The 21,260-nt window shown below is 39.4% G+C and overlaps 1 protein-coding gene across 1 annotated transcript; it reads left to right on the top strand.

Moving 5' to 3' along the window:
• Window positions 1-14,577: 14,577 nt before the first annotated feature.
• On the top strand, window positions 14,578-19,684 carry LOC121544394 (paired box protein Pax-1-like). Its single transcript, XM_041854337.2, has 5 exons — window positions 14,578-14,968; window positions 15,434-16,060; window positions 17,040-17,173; window positions 17,493-17,700; window positions 18,996-19,684. The coding sequence occupies exons 1-5, from the start codon at window positions 14,965-14,967 to the stop codon at window positions 19,088-19,090; spliced, it is 1,068 nt and encodes a 355-aa protein (XP_041710271.1). The 5' UTR covers window positions 14,578-14,964; the 3' UTR covers window positions 19,091-19,684.
• Window positions 19,685-21,260: the final 1,576 nt, after the last annotated feature.

The following is a 21,260-nucleotide window of genomic DNA, read 5'->3' on the forward strand; positions in this document are numbered from 1 at the left end:
TGGTAGATGGGTAAAAAATAAATAAAAGCAGACATTGATTATCCCTTTGAGCATGGCAAAGTTATTAATGACACTTTGGATCGTGAATCAATACACCCAGTCACTACAAAGATACAGAAATCCTTCCTAACTCAGTTGCCAGAGAGGAAGGAAACCACTCAGGGATTCCACCATGAGGCCACTGGCAACTTTAAAACAGTTACAGAGTTTAATGGCTGTGATAGGAGAAAACTGAGGATGGATCAACAACATTGTAGTTACTCCACAATACTAACCTAAATGACAGAGTGAAAAGAAGGGAGCCTGTACATAATACAAATATTCAAAAATATGCATCCAGTTTGCAATAAGGAACTGAAGTAGACTCCTGAGTGGCGCAGTGGTCTAAGGCACTGCATCGCAGTGCTAACTGTGCCACTAGAGCCGGCTGCGACCGGGAGACTCATGGGCGGTGCACAATTTGTCCAGGGTAGGAGAGGGAATGGCCAGCAGGAATGTAGCTCAGTTGACAGAGCATGGCGTTTGCAACGCCAGGGTTGTGGGTTCGATTCCCACGGGGGGCCAGTATAAAAAATATGTATTCACTAACTGTAAGTCGCTCTGGATAAGAGCATCTGCTAAATGACAACAACAACAAAAAAGTAAAACTGCAAAACATTTGGCAAAGAAATTAACTTTATGTCCTGAATACAAAGCGTTATGTTTTGGGGCAAATCCAACACAACACATCACTCAGTACCACTCATCATTTTTTCAAGCATGGTGGTGGCTGCAATATGTTATGAGTATGCTTGTCATTGACAAGGACTAGGGAGTTCTTTAGGATAAAAATAAACAGAATAGAGCTAAGCACAGGCAAAATTCTAGAGGAAAACCTGGTTCAGTCTGCTTTCCAACAGACACTGGGAGACAAATTCACCTTTCAGCAGGACAATAACCTAAAACACAAGGCCAAATATACAGTAGAGTTGCTTACCAAGACGACATTGAATGTTCCTGAGTGGCCTAGTTACAGTTTTGACTTAAATCGGCTTGAAAATCTATGGCAAGACTTGAAAACGGCTGTCTAGCGATGATCAACAACCAACTTGACAGAACTTGAATAATTTTTTTAATAATAATACGCAAATAATGTACAGTCCAGGTGTGCAAAGCTCTTAGAGATTTACCCAGAAAGACTCACAGCTGTAATCGCTGCCAAAGGTGATTGTAATATGTATTACTCAGGGGTGTGAATACTTATGTAAATTAGATATTTCTGTCTTTCATTTTCAATCAATTTGCTTAAATGTCTAAAGACATGTTTTCACTTTGTCATTATGGGGTATTGTGTGTAGATGGATGAGGAAAAAAATTAGTTTAATCAATTTTGAATTCAGGCTGTAACACAACTAATTGTGGAATAAGTCAAGGGGTATGAATACTTTCTGAAGGCACTGTATATTCTGATCATTACCCATTTCATTACACAGCACAAAATGAAACAGATTAAAATGATTCTCTTTTATGTAGACTTTTTTGTCAAAGAATGCATCTTGTCTATGTTGCACCCCACGGTCAGTAAGGGGGAGTACAGAATGCAGCTAATCTGTGACTACACTACTTAGGTTTTGTAAATTAAAGACTTTTCAGCAACAACAAGCAGAACAGGCTCATGGTACAGCAGGCAAGGTTAGGATGTGTTTGGAACAGGTGTGCAAACCAAGAGACCTTCTGTTGTCATACAGGTTGTCACGTGCTTTCACCACAGCTCACCTCACCTCCTCTCCTGTCTTATCTGTTCTATCCTGCAGCATTCACTTATATAGCCAACAGAAGCATCATGTGAGTTCGTTTTTTAAGTGGTTTCAAACATTCAAAAATGTCCCACCGCTATTCCCTCATTGCCCTGGCCATCTATTAGGACATACTGTATATGCTCTGCTTTTGGACATTTCACAATGAGGTAAACTGAAGAGCCTCTCACTGCTGATGGGGTAAAGTGGTGGTGGGTGGGTGTATGTTTAGAAGGGGATTTATTATCACACTGCACTGTGCAGAGGCTAAAGCAATGCAGGGGCTAACTCAATTATACCACATACAGATTATCTTAATTTGATCACTCTGTTGTTACTGAGAATTACCCTTCGCTGCCGGAAATGCAGATGAGCTTTATGATTTACAAATATTCACTGAAAACCTGCAATAACACACATTTATATTAACAGTATTGCACTTTCCATGTAGCCAAAATTTGACCAGTTTATAGCCTAACCACCAATCAAGCAACATTATGGACTATATGTTCAAATCCTGTTGCTGCAGGATTATTTTGAATACTGGTCAAATTAAGATCCTATATCTGTAATGCTACTAAAGTAGTGATTTCTGCAGTATGCACCCTCCATCTACTTGTGTGCAGTGTGTGTGTGTGTGTGTGTGTGTGTGTGTGTGTGTGTGTGTGTGTGTGTGTGTGTGTGTGTGTGTGTGTGTGTGTGTGTGTGTGTGTGTGTGTGTGTGTGTGTGTGTGTGTGTGTGTGTGTGTGTGTGTGTGTATGTTTGAGTTTTTTCTTGGCCAGCAAGTCCAGGCTTGGATGCAGTCCTGTCTGTCCCTACTCTATGCAAACATGTCAGGCATTTCACCACTTGTATGAGTGAGCTACGGTCCCCCATTTTGGAAGGTTAAAATGAGGACATTATTAATCATGTGTGCATTGTATTTCAAATACTATGAAATGAAATCTAATTTGGATTCTGCAATTGTTCAAGTGTTATTGAAGTTTAAGTGTTAAAATAAGTGTTATTTAAATGTTATTTTCTAGAATGAGTAGTGAAATCTAAATACCCTAAACTAACTGTAAAATTCAGTTGGTTCCACATTCAATACTGATTTGTATACCCAGAGCTAGGATTACTGAACATAGTTGAGGTTCAACTTCATGTTGATTCTGCATTTATGTGACACTACACTTTGTGAACGTGGGATGTCTAGTTGATTAATCCATGTGTGTCTGGACAAACAGGTCTCCTTTGTACAGACACTGGACTTAACTTATGCAGCTTTCAACAAATCACTGAAATGACAGACGACTACCAGTATGAATACATGTGCATTTCAGGAAGTCAGTGGCTCTCTTATGAGAAATGTGGAAGTGAGGCGCTGGCGGGAAAACGCTGAGAACACCCAAAACAAACCCACTTCTAGGACCAACTGGCATCCACACCATGCTAGAAATAAGGGAACGTATTTATGGGTGTCTGGCAGTGGTTCACTGATGTCCACACAGATACAACAAGGCTGCCTGGATGCCAGTGCCTTTCCTTCTGATCACGCTACATTTCACATCCACCCTCAGCAACTAAGGGCTGGATTCATTCCTTATCGCTAAAGTATCATGAAAGATCTGCGTTAAAATGTAAAGGTTATTTACAATTGAGCAGACATATGCAGCGTTTAACGTGAATGCAGTCTCCACGAACGTGGGAACATTGCCTTTAAATTTCAATCGAGCTATAACGCGAATCCTCCGTGATATTGGGCGATACGGATTGAATCCAGCCCTAAAGCCTGTATGTATGGGAGACTATTGGTCCTCATCTTGAGCCACCAATTTAAAGGTGACTCTCCAGGGTTCAGACCACCCTTGTGTCCATGATCACCAGATAGTGGAAGGCAAAAGGGCTTGTGTTTTTCTGCTTTCCACTTTAATGGAATTAAATCCAATGATGTGCAACTAATTACAGAAACACATCAGATAAGTGAAATTCTGTCGCATTAAGTGGTATAAGTACATGATTAGATAACAATATTCAAAAATAAACCATGTATAAATTATCTGGTCAGATGTAATTTACTGTAATTACTTTTCTCTTTCCGTCTCCAGAGTAAACAAGAAGTTAGCTACAGAAACTTAAACCACACTTAAACCAAACCTGAAGTTTTATGCAACTGTTTTCATTTTGGAGTGCATGGTATAAAAATTTAAAGATGCTGAACCTACAGTGCTGAATCTATGTTTTTACCATCCCTACAGATATTATATTTACATCAGATATCAACCCTTTTGTTAAAGTTGTTTCAGAAGAAGGTCAACATATGGAACAAAAGTTGTTAGCTTTTTCCGTCCCTAATATAACAAAACCAAGATGGCTACCAAACATAAGTCTCTAAAACACACACACACACATACGCACACACACAGTATAGAGACACTTTTCTGCTCTGTTGTGACATCAAAACTCACTCTGTCTTTTGGATTCCAATGTCAGGACTTCACTATTATGCTGCTGGTAACACTGACAGATTTCGAGCTTGGCTTTTGGAGGAAGACACACGGTTCTCATAAACCCATTAATCTTGAAAGGAGCAACTGTCAGAAAACATACACTACCCCTATCCCTGACATAGAAAAGGTCTGTCCATGGCCTTCATTTCTGGTTTGGCGGAAAATGATATCACACTGCCTCTCGATAGCAGGCCTTGAATGTCCCAAAGCACACTTTTTTGGGCTGGCCCTGCCACAGCATTCTTATGTGTACAAGGACAGCACACACTAACCCTAACAGAGGTGAAAAAACAATACTACACATACACATATTCTGAATGTATACATCTGAGGGCTACTGCTCAATGGGGATTCTCCATGCTCTGAGTTGCTCTCAAAAAGCACAACCCATGATTGTTGCAGGTTATTAAACAGGTGGGCATGACTTCAAAGCTTCTGTCCCTTCAAGCCTGTGCTCAGCATACGTGCTGTGTAAAATTATACTGGAAAATACATGACATGAAAACATCAGAGGAAGAGTGCAATGAATTAAAAATAAAATGTCCTTACTATACAACTCTGGGGGCAATAACGTTTGTCCTTATCGAATTTTTCAATACTACAAATTACATTTTATTTGTCACATGCTTCGTAAAGAAAAGGTGTAAACTGAGAAATGCTTACTTACAATGCAGAGAGAAAAAAATTGAAAGAATATAAAAATAGAAGAATAACACAAGGAATAAATACATAATGACTAACGATAACTTGGCTATATACACGGGGTACCTACCAGTATAGAGAAGATGTGCAGGGGTGCGAGGTAAGCGAGGTACACTACAGTTCAAAAGTTTGGGGTCACTTAGAAATGTCCTTGTTTTCGAAAGAAAAGTACATTTTTTGTCCATTAAAATAACATCAAATTGATCAGAAATACAGTGTAGACATTGTTAATGTTGTAAATGGATATTGTAGCTGGAAACGGCTGATTTTTAATGGAATATCTACATTGCGTACAGAGGCCCATTATCAGCAACCATCAGTCCTGTGTTCCAATGGCACGTTGTGTTTGCTAATCCAAGTTTATCATTTTAAAAGGCTAATTGATCATTAGAAAACCATTTTGCAATTATGTTAGCACAGCTGAAAACTGTTGTGCTGATTAAAGAAGCAATAAAACTGGCCTTCTTGAGACTAGTTGAGTATCTGGAGCATCAGCAGTTGTGGGTTCGATTACAGGATCAAAATGACCAGAAACAAATAACTTTCTTCTGAAACTCGTCAGTCTATTCTTGTTCTGAGAAATGAAGGCTATTCCATGTGAGAAATTGCCAAGAAACTGAAGATCTCGTACAACGCTGTGTACTACTCCCTTCACAGAACAGCGCAAACTGGCTTAAATGGAAGAAGTTTGGAACCACCAAGACTATACCTAGAGCTGGCTTCCCGGCCAAACTGAGCAATCGGGGGGAGAAGGGCCATGGTCAGGGAGGTGACCAAGAACCCGATGGTCACTCTGACAGAGCTCCAGAGTTCCTCTGTGGAGATGGGAGAACCTTCCAGAAGGACAACCATCTCTGCAGCACTCCACCAATCAGGCCATTATGGTAGAGTGGCCAGACTCTACAAGATTCTCTGGTCTAATGAAACCAAGATTGAAGTCTTTGGCCTGAATGTCAAGCGTCACGTCTGGAGGAAACCTAGCACCATCCCTACGATGAAGCATGGTGGTGGCAGCATCATGCTGTGGAGATGTTTTTCAGTGGCACGGACTGGGAGACTAGTCAGGATCGAGGAAAAGATGAACGGAGCCAAGTACAGAGAGATCCTTGATGAAAACCTGCTCCAGAGCGCTCAGGACCTCAAACTGGGGTGAAGGTTCACCTTCCAACAGGACAATGACCCTAAGCACAAAGCCAAGACAACGCAGGAGTGGCTTTGGGACAAGTCTTTGAATGTCGTTGAGTGGCCCAGCCAGAGCCCGGGCTTGAACCCGATCAAACATCTCTGGAGAGACCTGAAAATAGCTGTGCAGCGACATTCCCCATCCAACCTGACAGAGCTTGAGAGGATCTGCAGAGAAAAATGGGAGAAAATCCCCAAATACAGGTGTGCCAAGCTTGTAGCGTCATACCCAAGAAGACTCGAGGCTGTAAGCGCTGCCAAAGGTGCTTCAACAAAGTACTGAGTAAAGGGTCTGAATACTTATGTAAATGTGATATTTCTAAAAATCTGTTTTTGCTTTGTCATGATGGGGTATGGTGTGTAGATTGATGAGTGGAAAAAAACTATTTAATCCGTTTTAGAGTAACGTAACAAAATGTGGAAAAGGTAAAGGGGTCTGAATACTTTTTGAATGCACTTTATGTACAAATTGGTAGCGATAAAGTGTCTAGGCATTAGGATAGATAGATAATAAACCGTATCGCTTGCCATGCAGTAGCATAGAGAACAGTCTGTAGTATACTATAAGGTGTAATGTATTTATAAAGAAAAATAAGTCAATACAATACTACATCTACAGTATGTAATCCAGAATTGTTCCATATCATGGGACGAGATCCAAGTAGGCCAAACATGAGCCATTAGCCTTCTTTGGAGTTTAAAGTGTTCCAGTTAATTGATGGCAGACTGTGTGAACACCACTCAAACCCGGCCATGCCACACTGCCAACTACCAACAATGGAATGCCAACAGCGTCACATATTATAAGACCTATAGTTGAAACATTACAACACAAATACCCAAGAAGGCTCTCCAACGTCATACGCAAACATTATCAAGTCAATTAAAACAATTGCATCTAACCAATTAGGATTAATATCTAGTTAACATGCCTTATAAACATCACACAGATGTAGCTAAATAAAGCTTTATTAGAAGACTTAATCAAGAATACAGAATATATTTAGTCACAGAATCACACAAAGCCAAAATATTATTAAAGGAATACATAAGTATGTGATGACTTCATATTGAGTGTTTCTAATGAATTCCCATACCAACACAAACCCATGGAACTACATCAGTTTATATGTTTGGAGTCTGTCATCATCTTCTGATTGCCAATGCTCTGGTCTCATCTTGTCTATCTTGTATGTAGAGGCAGTTCTAGTAGAGGTAGTATTCGGAATGCGTTCTGTCCAGGTAGTAATCTAATAATCAGGAGAAATACAAAAAGGGCTAACATTGTGATTATCTTCAATCACATTATTAGTAAAAAAAACACACTACCTGTTCAACAAGCTGACCATCAACCCTCAGCCATTGCATTCATAGACACTGTATCTGTGTGATTCATTACACTACAACATGTCTATGCAGTTATTGCATTCCGTTATTGCTAATTAGCTTCATGCTAGATGGGGTTTGAGAGAGTATCATGTATCTTTATCTTGATTAACCCCTACGTCAGATGTTACAACAGGCGTGTCTCATTGTATAAGTCAATACAATACTACATCTACAGTATGTAATCCAGAATTATTCCATATCATGGGACGAGATCCAAGTAGGCCAAACATGAGCCATTAGCCTTCTTTGGAGTTTGACGTGTGATCCTCAGAGATCCTCAGATCCTCAGATATAATATTTAGATGTGAACTAATTCAATTTGTGGTCACTGATTATTGTGTTTTTATCTTTATAGAGGACACCAGTTCCATTCTCTCTAGATATGCCTCTTCTTACATGTATTACAGAAAAGCCTTCATTTATCAAAGAGGGGATGCATTGTGGGACTCAACTATCTGTGAATAATCAAAATAGCTGTTTTACGGTTGTGTTTACCATATATGCCTCGCTGATGGGTACATGAGAGTAGTGTATGGGGAAGTTCAAATGACAGGGTAGCCTATCTCTGACACTGAAACGCAACGGATTACACACATTCTCAGTGAGGAAGGCCAACAAGTCTAAAAAGACAGAGATCACACTGGGAATGTTAACAATCACCCTGTTCATATTTTCTGACAACATTTTATTGGATCGCAGCACAATAAATAAATAAATACCTATTTGATATTTTCCTTGATATATTTCCATGCTTAATGAAAGCCAGATATGTCCCCAATATTTAGCAACACTGTTATGGATTTCAAGTGCAGCCAACACTATAGAATATAAACAATGAACCATGAAGAGCAAGCTTGTTAGAGGATGCACTGTATAGTTCACTGAGCTATGCTTGTGTGGTGAGTGCCATAGGGATACCTCAAGGTGGTCCACTATTAGGTTCGATAGCTGGTCTCTTCTTGGTGCCGTAGGACACACACTCACAAACACACACCGCGCGCACACACACACACACACACACACACACACACACAAATATCCAGCACTTACCAGCCATGATCATCTCTGCCAACAATGTCCAGTATTTCCAGTAAAGGAAATACAACATGAAGTGGATCCATTTTAGTCCACAGCCATTCATTCTCGTTTTACACGCCACAGTGCAGATAATACACATTTAACAGATGAAATCCAATTGAGTTCAATTGCAAGCCCAGCTGTGCCACATTGTGAGGATGGATTTTTTTTTGGCAAAATATGTTTTTTCTCTCTGTATAAAAGCTTTGTTTCTGAGATGGAGGACTACAGTACTGTACAAATCGAATTTCTTTGCCAGAGTGGGTTTTGTATTGCTGCACATACAGCCTGGAAATCAAAAGGGACGCATATTCGTACACGGCTAGACAAGGCTCCCTCCCCATGTAACAATTAGACTCCCCTCTGCACACGGGACGCGTTTCGAAAAGGTCCCAAGCAATTACCCAACCTGATAAAAGCTGGCATGTCTCACATGGCTCTGCACACTCTCATTAGGCATGTACTGCAGCCGAGAGTGGGTCTCTGGGCCATAAAATCACTGTGCTGCTCCCTGCCTTCCAACCCTTCTCTAATAGGTCTGCACCCACCAGCGTTAGCAGCACAAGGGAAACTACACATCACCTCTGGATCAGATATGAGGGGAAAGGCGGACAGGCAAACACTGTGAGAGGGTGAGGGCCCACTGTGCATTACAGTGCTTACTCAAAACCTGACAGGGGGAGGACGTGGTTTTTCCCCAATCATAAAGACAGCCTAAAATTGTATGGATTTTTTAAAAGATGGAATAAAAGAAATAAAATAGTATGATTATTATGTGTATCTATGAATATAGTCATACTCATGAACCATATAGGTTCATATAGGTCCCATGCAGATTCAAGCTAAAGAGGAGATAAGGGCATGGGAGGAGTATCTAAATTGCACAGATAGGCAACAGAGATCCTTTATTGATGTGATCCATGCACAGGATACCTTGCTCTCAGGGCCGATTCCAAACAGAATACTTGTGGGCTTATCGAAATGACCTGAATTGTATTTTAGTACACCCAGTTTTATACTCTCTGGCCCATGTTGATCCTAGTGTGCTAGATGCAGGCAGTGTGGACCCTGTCTAACAATTTCCATACTGAGGTATGAGATCACAAAACTCACAAACACTCAATCAAAACCGGAGGAACAACAGGTCTTCAATAAAACACCATGGCCCATCAAGTATAAAAAGGCCATTTGAAACCATATCTAATAGAAAATACTGTATACCGTAAACATCTGCCTTTTCAACGTCTGAAGGCCAATTGCCTTCATACGAAAAAGTTCAAAATGTGTATCATGTTATTAACAGTTTATTGAAATCGAGCATCCTATGATATAAAAAACATCATTGATATAAATATCACACACACACTTACTCACTCACGTGCCTCCAGGCCACGCACACACACACGCACACAAACACACACACACACACACACACACACACACATCAATAAATAAAATGTCAATTTCAAAAAGGCACAATGCAATGGAGAAATTGGTATTAGGCTAATATATAATTTTGCTAAGTAAAAATGCCCGATAAGCTATAGTAAATTAATTTGTGGGGATTTGCAATTCATTATTAAACAGTCGATTTCCATATGTTCCCTCTAATCCACTGGGAATAGGGGCCAGTAATTTCACTGAAGCCCAAAGAAAAAGTAATTTAATTAACGTATGAGCTAGCCTACGCTATATGAAAACCAGACATATACGAAGACCTTCATTCACGGATATGATCATGCACACTTGAAGAGAGACATCGTTAACGTCGCTTGAAACCAAGATCAATCAATACTGAAGGACTGGGTCTGTGCACCTGCAATTTTCAACGGTGTTCAAATACAAGCTAAAACAAGCGACGTGGATGGAGACAAATACAAAAGTATATCTACCCAAATTTGTTTGCATCTCTCTATCATTGAAAACTATCAATAAACATTTAAAAACAATGTATCAATTCATGGGGGGAGATGAGGCATATGTTGACAGTAAAGCATAGGCTAGAAATGTTTTATTTCGTTTAGTGGCCAAATATTAATTCGATTATCAATCGTTGAAATAGGCAACTTTTGGTTGGATTTCTAAACGAAATATAATCGAAAATACAACATAACCAAATGTAAGTGGGCTAGCTGCAAAATGGAAATTTCATGCAAAATCGAAAACTGAACAAAAATAAAATAGAGAAATCAGACGGGTTTATTCAGGATTGTTGGAGCATCGCCATGTATTTTTATTTAGTAGTCAACCGTGGAGGGGAGTGATCAGTAAAACAACAACGCATTATCGGTTATTACGCATAGGCTTATCTATTGAGCAGAATATGGGCTGTCAGCGAGAATAGGCCTAAGTAGTTAAATACTGGCCTACCGTAAGAGCTAAAGCCTAATACAAGGCTAGACGATGGTGAATACCTACAGTAACGTGTGAAATATAATTAGCCTGCAGTGTTCACAAGACGCAACTGAGGTTACAAAGGTCGCGGCTGGATGGATAACGTGTGATGCTGGACCTAAACAAATTGAATGAGCTCCGCTTCAGCTATACATCCTTATAAGCCTTACGTGTGCACTACGTTTAATGCATAAGGCATTGAGAACACTACCCATAGGCCCTACACGAGAGCTTCCTGGCAACACATCCAGTGATGCGGTGATGATGTGTGTGCCAAACTGAAATAAGCGCACACCAGCCTCCTGCGTCATGGGTTGTAACCACAGAGGTGACATGAGACGAGAGGTGGACACCTGTAGGGACCCAGGCCCGCGCGCACACTGGCCTTTCTCCAGCCGCCACCACAACTGGAGAATGTCCTGGTTTGAGGCGCTCGAGAGGAGGATATAGCCCATACAGAAACACCAACTTTTGAGAAACTATTCGTTCAAACTAGCAATGGAAAAACATAACTTTTTGGTGTCAGCTCATATTTTTGTTGGAGTGATGCCAGTCATTAATGATTGAAATGATGCATACAGATTGGACTGAGACACATCTAACTCTTCCTGGAAATCAAACATGAGAGACAAGTGATGTTTTGGCCTGATTCATTATCTCAAATGTACTCTATTTCAAGTCTGTTCGTTTTATTTCAATGGCCAGGCTCCCGTGTTTGAGGGCTACTGGACGTTCAACCGTTACAAAAACTACATTTAATTCATGCAAATGTTCATCGTTTCACAACGGGCATTTAGGGAAATTCATTAACGCTTTGTTTGGTTTTGTCACGTGACTTTTGCAGGGCCACACTTGAACACAACCTTCCCACTTTACCAGCAGCTAATTCTTCTCCCAAACATGTATTTAGGCGCTTTTTATCAGGAAAATGCACCAAAAAAGACTCCATAGACCTACGAAGACTTCAGTCAATTTTGAGGGCCTTTATGTGCATAATGCAATATTGAAAGTGTTAAAACTATTATGCAATAGGTTAACGAGTATAGGCGTATAAAGTGTATCTGTTACTACATTTTACTGATACAATCGTATAGCCTAAAATAATATTATTCCCCAGTCCCTTTATAAAAGTCATTATTATCATTTTCAATTAATCATTGGTGCTTATTTATCTAGTACGGAAATAGGCAACAATTTTGAAGATTAGTTTAGCATATACCTTTCTCTACAGAGATTGACAAAAGCACAAACTCGGAAATGTTCAAGTAATTATAGGCTATAGAAATAATCAAATGTAAATCACATGATATTAAACGTCCATGTAGCCTATTGCTTATAATCACACTATACATTTTGCAATGTTTCTGAATTTTCCAGAAAAAAAGGAAGATTAATTTATTTTAAATTGTCTATGTAAACCTACTTGACCAAATATCTAACGGTGCTAATAGTAATAAATAATGATTTGCTTATATGGAAATTAATTTTAAAAACCTGTGGATAAAAGTTTAATTAGCTTGTTGACATTATACAATATTGCTTCTTAACAACATAACTGTTTTGATATCTTCAGCGTCAAAGTGCAGACGATTAACCGATTATCTTCTCAGACATGCTTTCATAAAGACACAATACAAAACTTGAATGAAAATAAATATACTTTGTCATTTGGTTATTGATAAAAGTCGACCCATTGATTTGTAATTTGCCCTGTAGGCTTACTAAGCGGCTGAATCAGCTCACCAGATAGGCCTACCAGTAATACCGTCCTAAAATTGACTCGCAATATAGTCTAATACAGATAGTTTTTAAACTTAAACTATTTCACGTTGTCTTTCTTGTCAAAAACGATTTTGAAAAATATATTTGAAACATGCATTTATACCTGACACATCACGACATGTTTGTGTTCCAGAGTGTCCTCGTTAGCCAAATAATCTGCACAGTCGTGTGCAGTATGTTGGAATCTGTTAAAACTAAATGAGCTTGCATCTAAGGTGTAATTCCTATTCTTTCCAGATGAGGGAAACTTGGTTTCTGTTGGGCAGTCCTGGAGATTTAGAAAATTGTTTTTAACAGAATTCCACAGAATTCTGTCAATAAACTAAACAAAACAGATAGACCTAATGTAGTTCTGTAGCATATCACTTCATCAAGATAGTCAAGAAATGATGCTAATTTAATTGAGAAACGGTCAATTTTGCATTGTATGCATTATGTTTGATTTCCTATTCCTAGCAGACAACCTGGAGAGCAGTGAGCAACATTATCACACTAACTGTGCCTTCACTGTAACTGTACCATAATGAGCGATCGACCTCTCCTCTTATTTCGCCTCCATCCAAGGTTGCTGTGGTGACCCAACCTGATGTTTTCCATGTGTCTCGATCCCTTTAAGACCTGTAGTGAACTGGCCAAGAGAGAGGGGATAGTGACACTGCACCTTGTTACGGTTGGGACGACTGTTAACTTTTACTGCTGACATTTTGCAAGCTTATAAACGATACTTTCTTAACTTCCACAGGAAACACAGAGAACATGCTGTGATAATGCTAGCCTCTGGAATTCAGTCAATACCCTATAGTCTGGGAGCATTACAAGCCACAAAGGTATCGATTACATGAGTCCTATAGCATGTCTGATGCTAAGGATGGACGTGTAAAAAAAGGCCTTACCAGTTAGTGAGTCCCTTGGTCTGGGTTGTAATCGAAACTTCATGTGACACTATTCTATTAGCCCATGGTCTGCTCGGTCTGGCCTCTCATGGCGCGCGGATCATAATATGCGCTTCAGCTCAGTTCGCAGGTGTGAGTTTGTGCCCACAATGCACCAAAAAACAAACAAATGTAAACATATGGAGGCATTGTAAAGCATACTGGAAAATATATTAGAGACAATAGTAATAGAATAATAGGCATTAGAATGTAAATACGTTGATTCAAATCAAAATGGAGTTGGCAAATGTTGGGGGAATTGACAGTGTACGAAAATGGACGGTATGAAAATGTGGATGGAGTGAAACAATTCTGAAATATTATGTTTTAATGAAAAAAATAAACAAGACTTAGTAAATGTGTTTGTAAATCAAACGTCATAGAAATATATAATGTGTATCCCATCACAATATTCTTTGCAATTGCACTTTACGCATGAGCCTATACCTGTGCTAATACATTTTGTCCACATCTTTAGCAGGTTTATAACAGAATATGTGTAAGTGATCTCTGATCTTGACCTAAAGAGTTCTTAGGTTCACAGATTGTTTAATGGAGAAATAAGGAAACGTATTCAACTGATACATGTTGTCAGAACTAACAACTTTTTGGGTGGATAAGATTCTAATTGTGCTCTGATCAAAATATATAGGCTACACTGCATGCTATGTTGCCAAGTGTCACTCATAAACTATTATAAACACAATTAACATTAGTGGAAGTGCCTATTGGAAGTCCATCCAAAAGCACAAGCTCACCTCATTCCATGGTTTAAATAGTCACTCCATCTTTTCTATTTAGCCTACCAATGCATCATGTTGGATAAACGTTTTCCCTCAGTCACTTCCCCCTATGTAAAATACCCAGAGGTTGAATTGAGCGAACCGGATGGTGCTGATGTGTAGCAGCCTATCCACAGTCAGGACGGCCAATGAAATCAAACCAGAGCTCCATCGTAACTGGTAAGATTGACGTGAGGGACGCGTCAAATTAATCCCAGCAAACTTCAGCCTCCGGTATAACTCAAATTTGCCTTTATTGGATGAAGATCACTTCAGTGCCATTGTACCAAGTAGTTTCTCTCAAAGCACTGTGACAGAACAAGGAAAAGAACATCGGGAGGAGACATTTTAGAAGTCCCATTTGTTCTTCAACTTGTTGCTTCCTTCGTGCAGAAGGGAGAACCACCGCATTCAGCCATTGAGGGGCAACTATTTCAAAGCATCTCGAACCACAGGCAAATGGGTAAGCTTGCGTTAACATCTGCACGCTTCAGTGAAAGAAAGCTTATGGAAGCATAACCGTGCTTAACACGCCTGCATAACGCCAGAAATAACCATAAAGTTGATTTCGGGATGTAGATAAAGTGGACAGAACGAATGGAAAGATAGTTTACACGACAGGCATGTGATCTTTTCCGATATGCCAATGTAAACTATTCATAATCTGGGAGTTCATTTCAATGGTTGATTAAATGGATAGTTAATGTAAAGGTCATGCAATTAATTGACATAAAACTTAAAAAGTGTCAAAAGTGTCACTAAGATCCAGGGTAAGTTAAATATAGCTTCCTGATGTGAATAGTAATAACAACTTGCATTAGCACTCATTGTCCACGGTTAAATTTACTGTGTGTATGGAGAGCATGAAAATAGTTTTGTCTGCTTTTCATGATAGTTGAATATGTCCATGTATATGCATTCCCTGCAGAGCAAACCTATGGCGAGGTGAATCAGTTGGGTGGTGTATTCGTTAATGGACGACCCCTGCCCAACGCCATACGACTACGGATAGTGGAGTTGGCCCAGCTCGGGATCAGACCCTGCGATATCAGTAGGCAACTTCGCGTCTCCCACGGCTGTGTGAGCAAGATACTAGCACGATACAATGAAACGGGTTCCATTTTACCCGGTGCCATCGGGGGGAGCAAACCACGCGTTACCACACCGAATGTGGTGAAGAACATAAGGGATTACAAACTAGGTGACCCGGGGATCTTTGCCTGGGAGATCCGGGACAGGCTTCTCGCAGACGGAGTTTGTGACAAATACAACGTGCCCTCAGTAAGCTCCATCAGCCGGATTTTACGGAACAAGATTGGAAATCTTTCCCAGCCGAACCAGTATGAGAGCAGCAAGCAAGCCCCCACACAGGCCGGCCTCTCTTACAACCACATATACCCCTATTCATACCCCAACGCTATGTCACCCAATGGCAAAATGGGCAGCGGTCCCGGAGTACCCGTGACGGCCGGGCATGTAAGCATATCAAGAGCCTGGCCGTCAGCGCACACTGTCACCAACATTCTGGGTATCAGGGCCTTCATGGATCATCAAGGTGTGTAATATTGAATCTATTTTCCAGACAAATGATTGCGTGTTGATCTATATGGCACCATGCACACCCAGTTATAACCCATTTTCCAATAATTGTCCAAGTACATTTGGGGTCACTGGTTCAAGCTATTTGACGTGCTGTTCAGTTCATAACTCATTCCATGATGAATGATTTATACATCCAGTTTTGACGTTAGTTCATCAGGGTGGAAATTTGCCCTATACACCTTTTTAGGCCTGGGTTTGGTGCCTCACAAGGAAAACAACTTACTCTGTAGGCCTACTCACTCGTGCCTGTAGGCAAACACCTTGCTTAGACAAGGATACTTGTTAAAGCCTCCTCGTTCCCCGTGGGACCTAAGGTCAATATAAGGTCCTACTTGTCATGTTCTTAGTGATGTGTTGCCTCTAGGCCCCAGATGGATTGTTAGCCATGGCATGGCTGCAGCTCTGCCATCAAATAAACTAATTAAGTTAGCAAGTAGCCTAGCATGTAGCCAATTTTGAAAGGGCATAATTGTGGCACATGCTTTTAGAACGATGCGATATAATAATCGATCATTCTATGTGGCATTGACAATTTATACTTGATATAAACGTGTAATAGCCTCGTTGCATTTCTCCCCTTTCCTATAGATTACTGACGAACCCTATATAAAGTTCTGGATTCAGAAACAAAAACAACAGGCCTTGATTGGATACGCACAATTTGGCACACTATTCCTCTCTTTAAAACGTATTGTTTTGATAGCATTTTAAGAAATATTGCCGATATAATGTGCAATATTAAGTGGAAAATGTCATTTAGATCCCATTTAATATTTTAGCGTCCCTAAGGCTAGGCTACTGTGTTTATATTGGATTATTTGATAGGCCTGGTTATGAATAGGCCTATCTGATCAACAATAGATCAGAGACATTTGGACAGTTTCCCCCCAATAATCTGATATTAAAAGTGCAATTTGCTGTTTCCTAATCAGCTATTGCTGGAGCAGAGGGATATCCACAGAAAATGGAGGACTGGAGTAGTGTCAACAGAGCGACGTTTCCCTCTGCTCATACAGTGAACGGAATTGACAAATCAGCCATTGATGCGGACATAAAATATGCACAGGTAAAAACAACAAGGACTCCTATGAATGCAGAAGACTAGCTGCGGCCTGTATCTACAGAGAGACTGGGCTCTAAGTGTAATACAGTGTGTATTGAAAGGAATTAATCTGTTTAATAAAAGATTGTTATTCTCAAGTTGTTTCAATTTTCCCCCCAAAATTGCAACATTTGCTCCAGCATTTTTTAAAGCAGATTAATATAAATTGGGTTGAATGGATATACAGGCCTACACACTTAGGCGATGTCATAGATGTGCAAATGTTTTCGTTCTGGGAAACCTAAATCTAACATATTCTGTGTTTGTGTGTATTTTCTTGCAGCCTTCATCAACATTATCCAGTTATGTGCCAGCGTGTGCCTACTCATCTTCAAACCAGTACAGCGTTTATAGTGGGCCAGGTAGCTATGTGACCCCTGGACACCACTGGCAGTCCCAGAACTCGAGTTTGTCCCTCCCAAGCAGCGGCATGACGATGCACGCAGGAGACATCCACTCTTCAATGGCGTTCAAACATCCATCGCGAGAAGGTAGGCAAGAAACTGTTTGATAGTGTTCCATTCTGATCAAAACTGCGATAACGTAATTTTAGCGTAATTTGAACATCACTGGCAGCTGACTCGTTTCCCTTCAATTTTCCTTAATCTACAGAAAAAATAAATCGTTAATTTAAATTAAATGACAGGGTGTAAAATACAAATTATGTTAATATTGTCTTATTCTAAATGTCTTTATATAGCCTATTCACACAACACACACACACACACACACACACACACACACACACACACACACACACACACACACACACACACACACACACACACACACACACACACACACTTATTAGGCTACCATTAATCTAGCAGCAGTTGTTTAATTGTGGAAATTAAATTATGTTACTGTCAAGCCCCACAATAATTATCATGGAGTACGAATAATGGGGGACACAAATCTAGGGTATTAGTGCAAAAGCAATGTAGGCCTTCATTTGCAAGTGGTCTCGAAATTGTAGCAGCCTAAAATGTTGATGTAGCTTGCCTTAATGGCGTGGACCTACAGTGAATATATGTCGATGTCAGATAAATACGAACTATTTTAGGCTGAGATAGGCCTAAATAGGTGCTTGAACTAAGTGATCTCGGCTGAATGATCTCCGCCCTTATACAGGTATTCTAGCCATGCTTCGATTAAAACGTTTTCTTTTGGTATTTATATTTTAATTTCAAACTAAATGATAAAGTAAAAAAAGGTGTTCTAAAAAGTTTGCTATTAACCTACATTTACAGATGATATGGCGTTGACGAAAATTATGCCTATGCATGGATAGATTCGAGGATGAATGAGGTGTGAACCCGAGAAGACGGAATTTGAACGTTATATTGCAGCTTGCGATAAATGTTGTCAGTAAGTTCATGAAAAGTGTAGGCCTAAAATTTAAATGGCATGTGACGTTTAAAAAAGGAAAATCATAATTGCGTCAAATAATGTATGGATAATTTAAATATTGTGTCAAATGAATAGCCTTATAGCCTAACATTGACTATTATTAATATTATTATTATTATTAATATTATTATTATTATTATTAACCTATTTTGTATTTAAATGTTGCATGCATGGTGTAGTCTTACTTTCAGGACTGTAGGCTATAGGCCTAAGAGATATATATATATATATATATATATATATATATATATATATATATATATATATATATATATATATAGTTGTATAAATATTGCCATTCTTTCTGTGTTTTGCTGAAGTAAAGAGTAATGTGTGCTTGTGTGCTATACAAACGTCTCCTGTTTGTGTTCTGCAGGAGACAGAAAGCCCACCAGTCCACTAAGCAAGCAGCAGCAGCACGAGGCGTTGAGCAGTGTACACGGACTCAATCTCCCTACCTCGTCCTCGTAAGCCAGGGAGCTCGTGCCCCAAACCGAGGACTCAGAACTCACAATAGGCCTATGTAACGAGCTGCAGACCCTGCCTTACCTAATTGAATGCATTTCAAGAATTCAAACAGTAAGTGGAAGCACTATTTATGATTTGTTGCCTAAGTGTTAAATATTGAATGGGCCCTTATAGCCTAACGTATATGCATACAAATGTATCCAACCATAGATGACCTACAGTCGGTCTATGGCCTTGTGAATGTAAACTTATGAGGACTTATGTCCTCATGCAGTGGAGGTGGTGGTTGGTGGTTTGTCATCTGTTCATTTAAATAACCTACTTCATGTATATTTCTGTAAAATACAAGATTTAAATGCAATAATGTCTGTCATTGATGTTTCATTAAACAAGATTGCTATAGTCTAAATAAGGGGTAGCATTGACAATTGAACTGTATCCTGTATATGCAAAACATTATATTTTCTTGATTGGTTTCAAATCTGGTTTCTGCATGCAAACTCAACGATGTGAACAAAGTGATAAATTGTAAATGTAAAATAACTGCAAAAGCTTTAATTATATATTTTTTATAAATCCATTGTAAATATTCTAAATAAAGGCATTATAAAAAATAACTGCTCCCGTCATGATGAATATACTAAACAAATACTGCACAACAATTCAAAGTCACATGTGTTTGGTATTTTTTATTTAATTTTTTTATTTAACCTTTATTTAACTAGGCAAGTCAGTTAAGAATCATGCTGTGCCAACGTGTGGGTGCTAATCCTTTTCCCCTCATGGGCGCCTTGCTTCTGTGTTAATGGAGCTTACTGCATTCGGCGCCCCAGTGATGGTATCTTGGCTCCTTCTGGATATTTGCCATAAGGCAAATCAAATAACCAATCAAGTGCATGTTATTTTGCAATAGAGGCTGGGATTACACACACACATACACACACGCGCGCGCGCGCACACACACATTCACGCGCACACACTTTAGGGTTGATGTGATCATTGGTACACTGCATTGAATTACATTACCTACATACATTGGGAATATACTTTGCAAATTGTGGAATAACAGCGAAATTCTATAGCCTAGATTTGGGCCAGTCTTTGCTTATATGTTGGTTGCATGGTGTTCAGTATGACATTTTCATTAGAGATACTGTGCTTTCAGCACCTGCCCTCCAAAGGCCTGTGCACGGACATTTGCAGATTATTGACCATGTCCACACGACTAGGACAGCTGTCTCTGAAGGATTTGCATCCTCTAAAACTAACAATCAGCATATTGATTACGTCCACAAAAGTATTTATAATTCCAGGCCCAACACCACATCCAAAAGTCAGTGCGTCTCATTCGAGCCAACTATTGACTAACACGGTGTGCGTGCCATAGGCTACATACATCCCATAAACTGTACATTCCTATTCACAAAGTAAAACGTACATCGTAATTAGCCTACATAGTCTGTATTTGTCATGCATCTAGAATTCTAACAACGGCAAGTCCATTTAAAACTAAATGCAAACCTTTTCTAGACTATAAAGGGCTGTAATTTGAGGAGACAAGATGCTTTGACCAACAATCAAAACGGGACAGGTCTATAATTTGGGAAATTGTTTATGTTAAATGTTGCAAAACAATATGCATAAACGTTACGTCGTACAGTGAAACATATATTTTATGAGGACGCTCATGTTTTGGTCATCCTAATCCGTCAGTTAGGCTATTACTGTTATTATGGTTTGGCCAAAACAACATTGGTGTAGCGCTCTGTAATAATGTACTTTAAAAACGGAATAAAGAACATGCATGATAAATGTAATAAAAATATATCAAAGACATACGATTTCACAGAATTTATTCCAGCTATCGAATTCAAGCAACATCGGGAAAGTAGCTGTTCCATAAGAAATTGAAGATTTTTGCAACAATAGTAAACTCAATCTCTTTACAAATCATGCAACTTCAGAATCCTTACAAATATGGGGTATTGGGTTTACTGAGTTTCTCTCTCGGATTTTACACATTCAAAAATGTACACTGCGCTGCCACAAGTGAAAAAGGGAGGAAACCCATGTCTTGAAAACCAGTTTAAATGAGTGTCGTTTGTTTTTAAATGGTTTGTCAAAATACTTCTTTCCAGAGCTTAGTTGAGGAAATGACTTCAGATAAGAAATA

This window comes from Coregonus clupeaformis, chromosome 29 (genome assembly GCF_020615455.1).
Source record: "Coregonus clupeaformis isolate EN_2021a chromosome 29, ASM2061545v1, whole genome shotgun sequence".
NCBI lineage: Eukaryota > Metazoa > Chordata > Actinopteri > Salmoniformes > Salmonidae > Coregonus > Coregonus clupeaformis.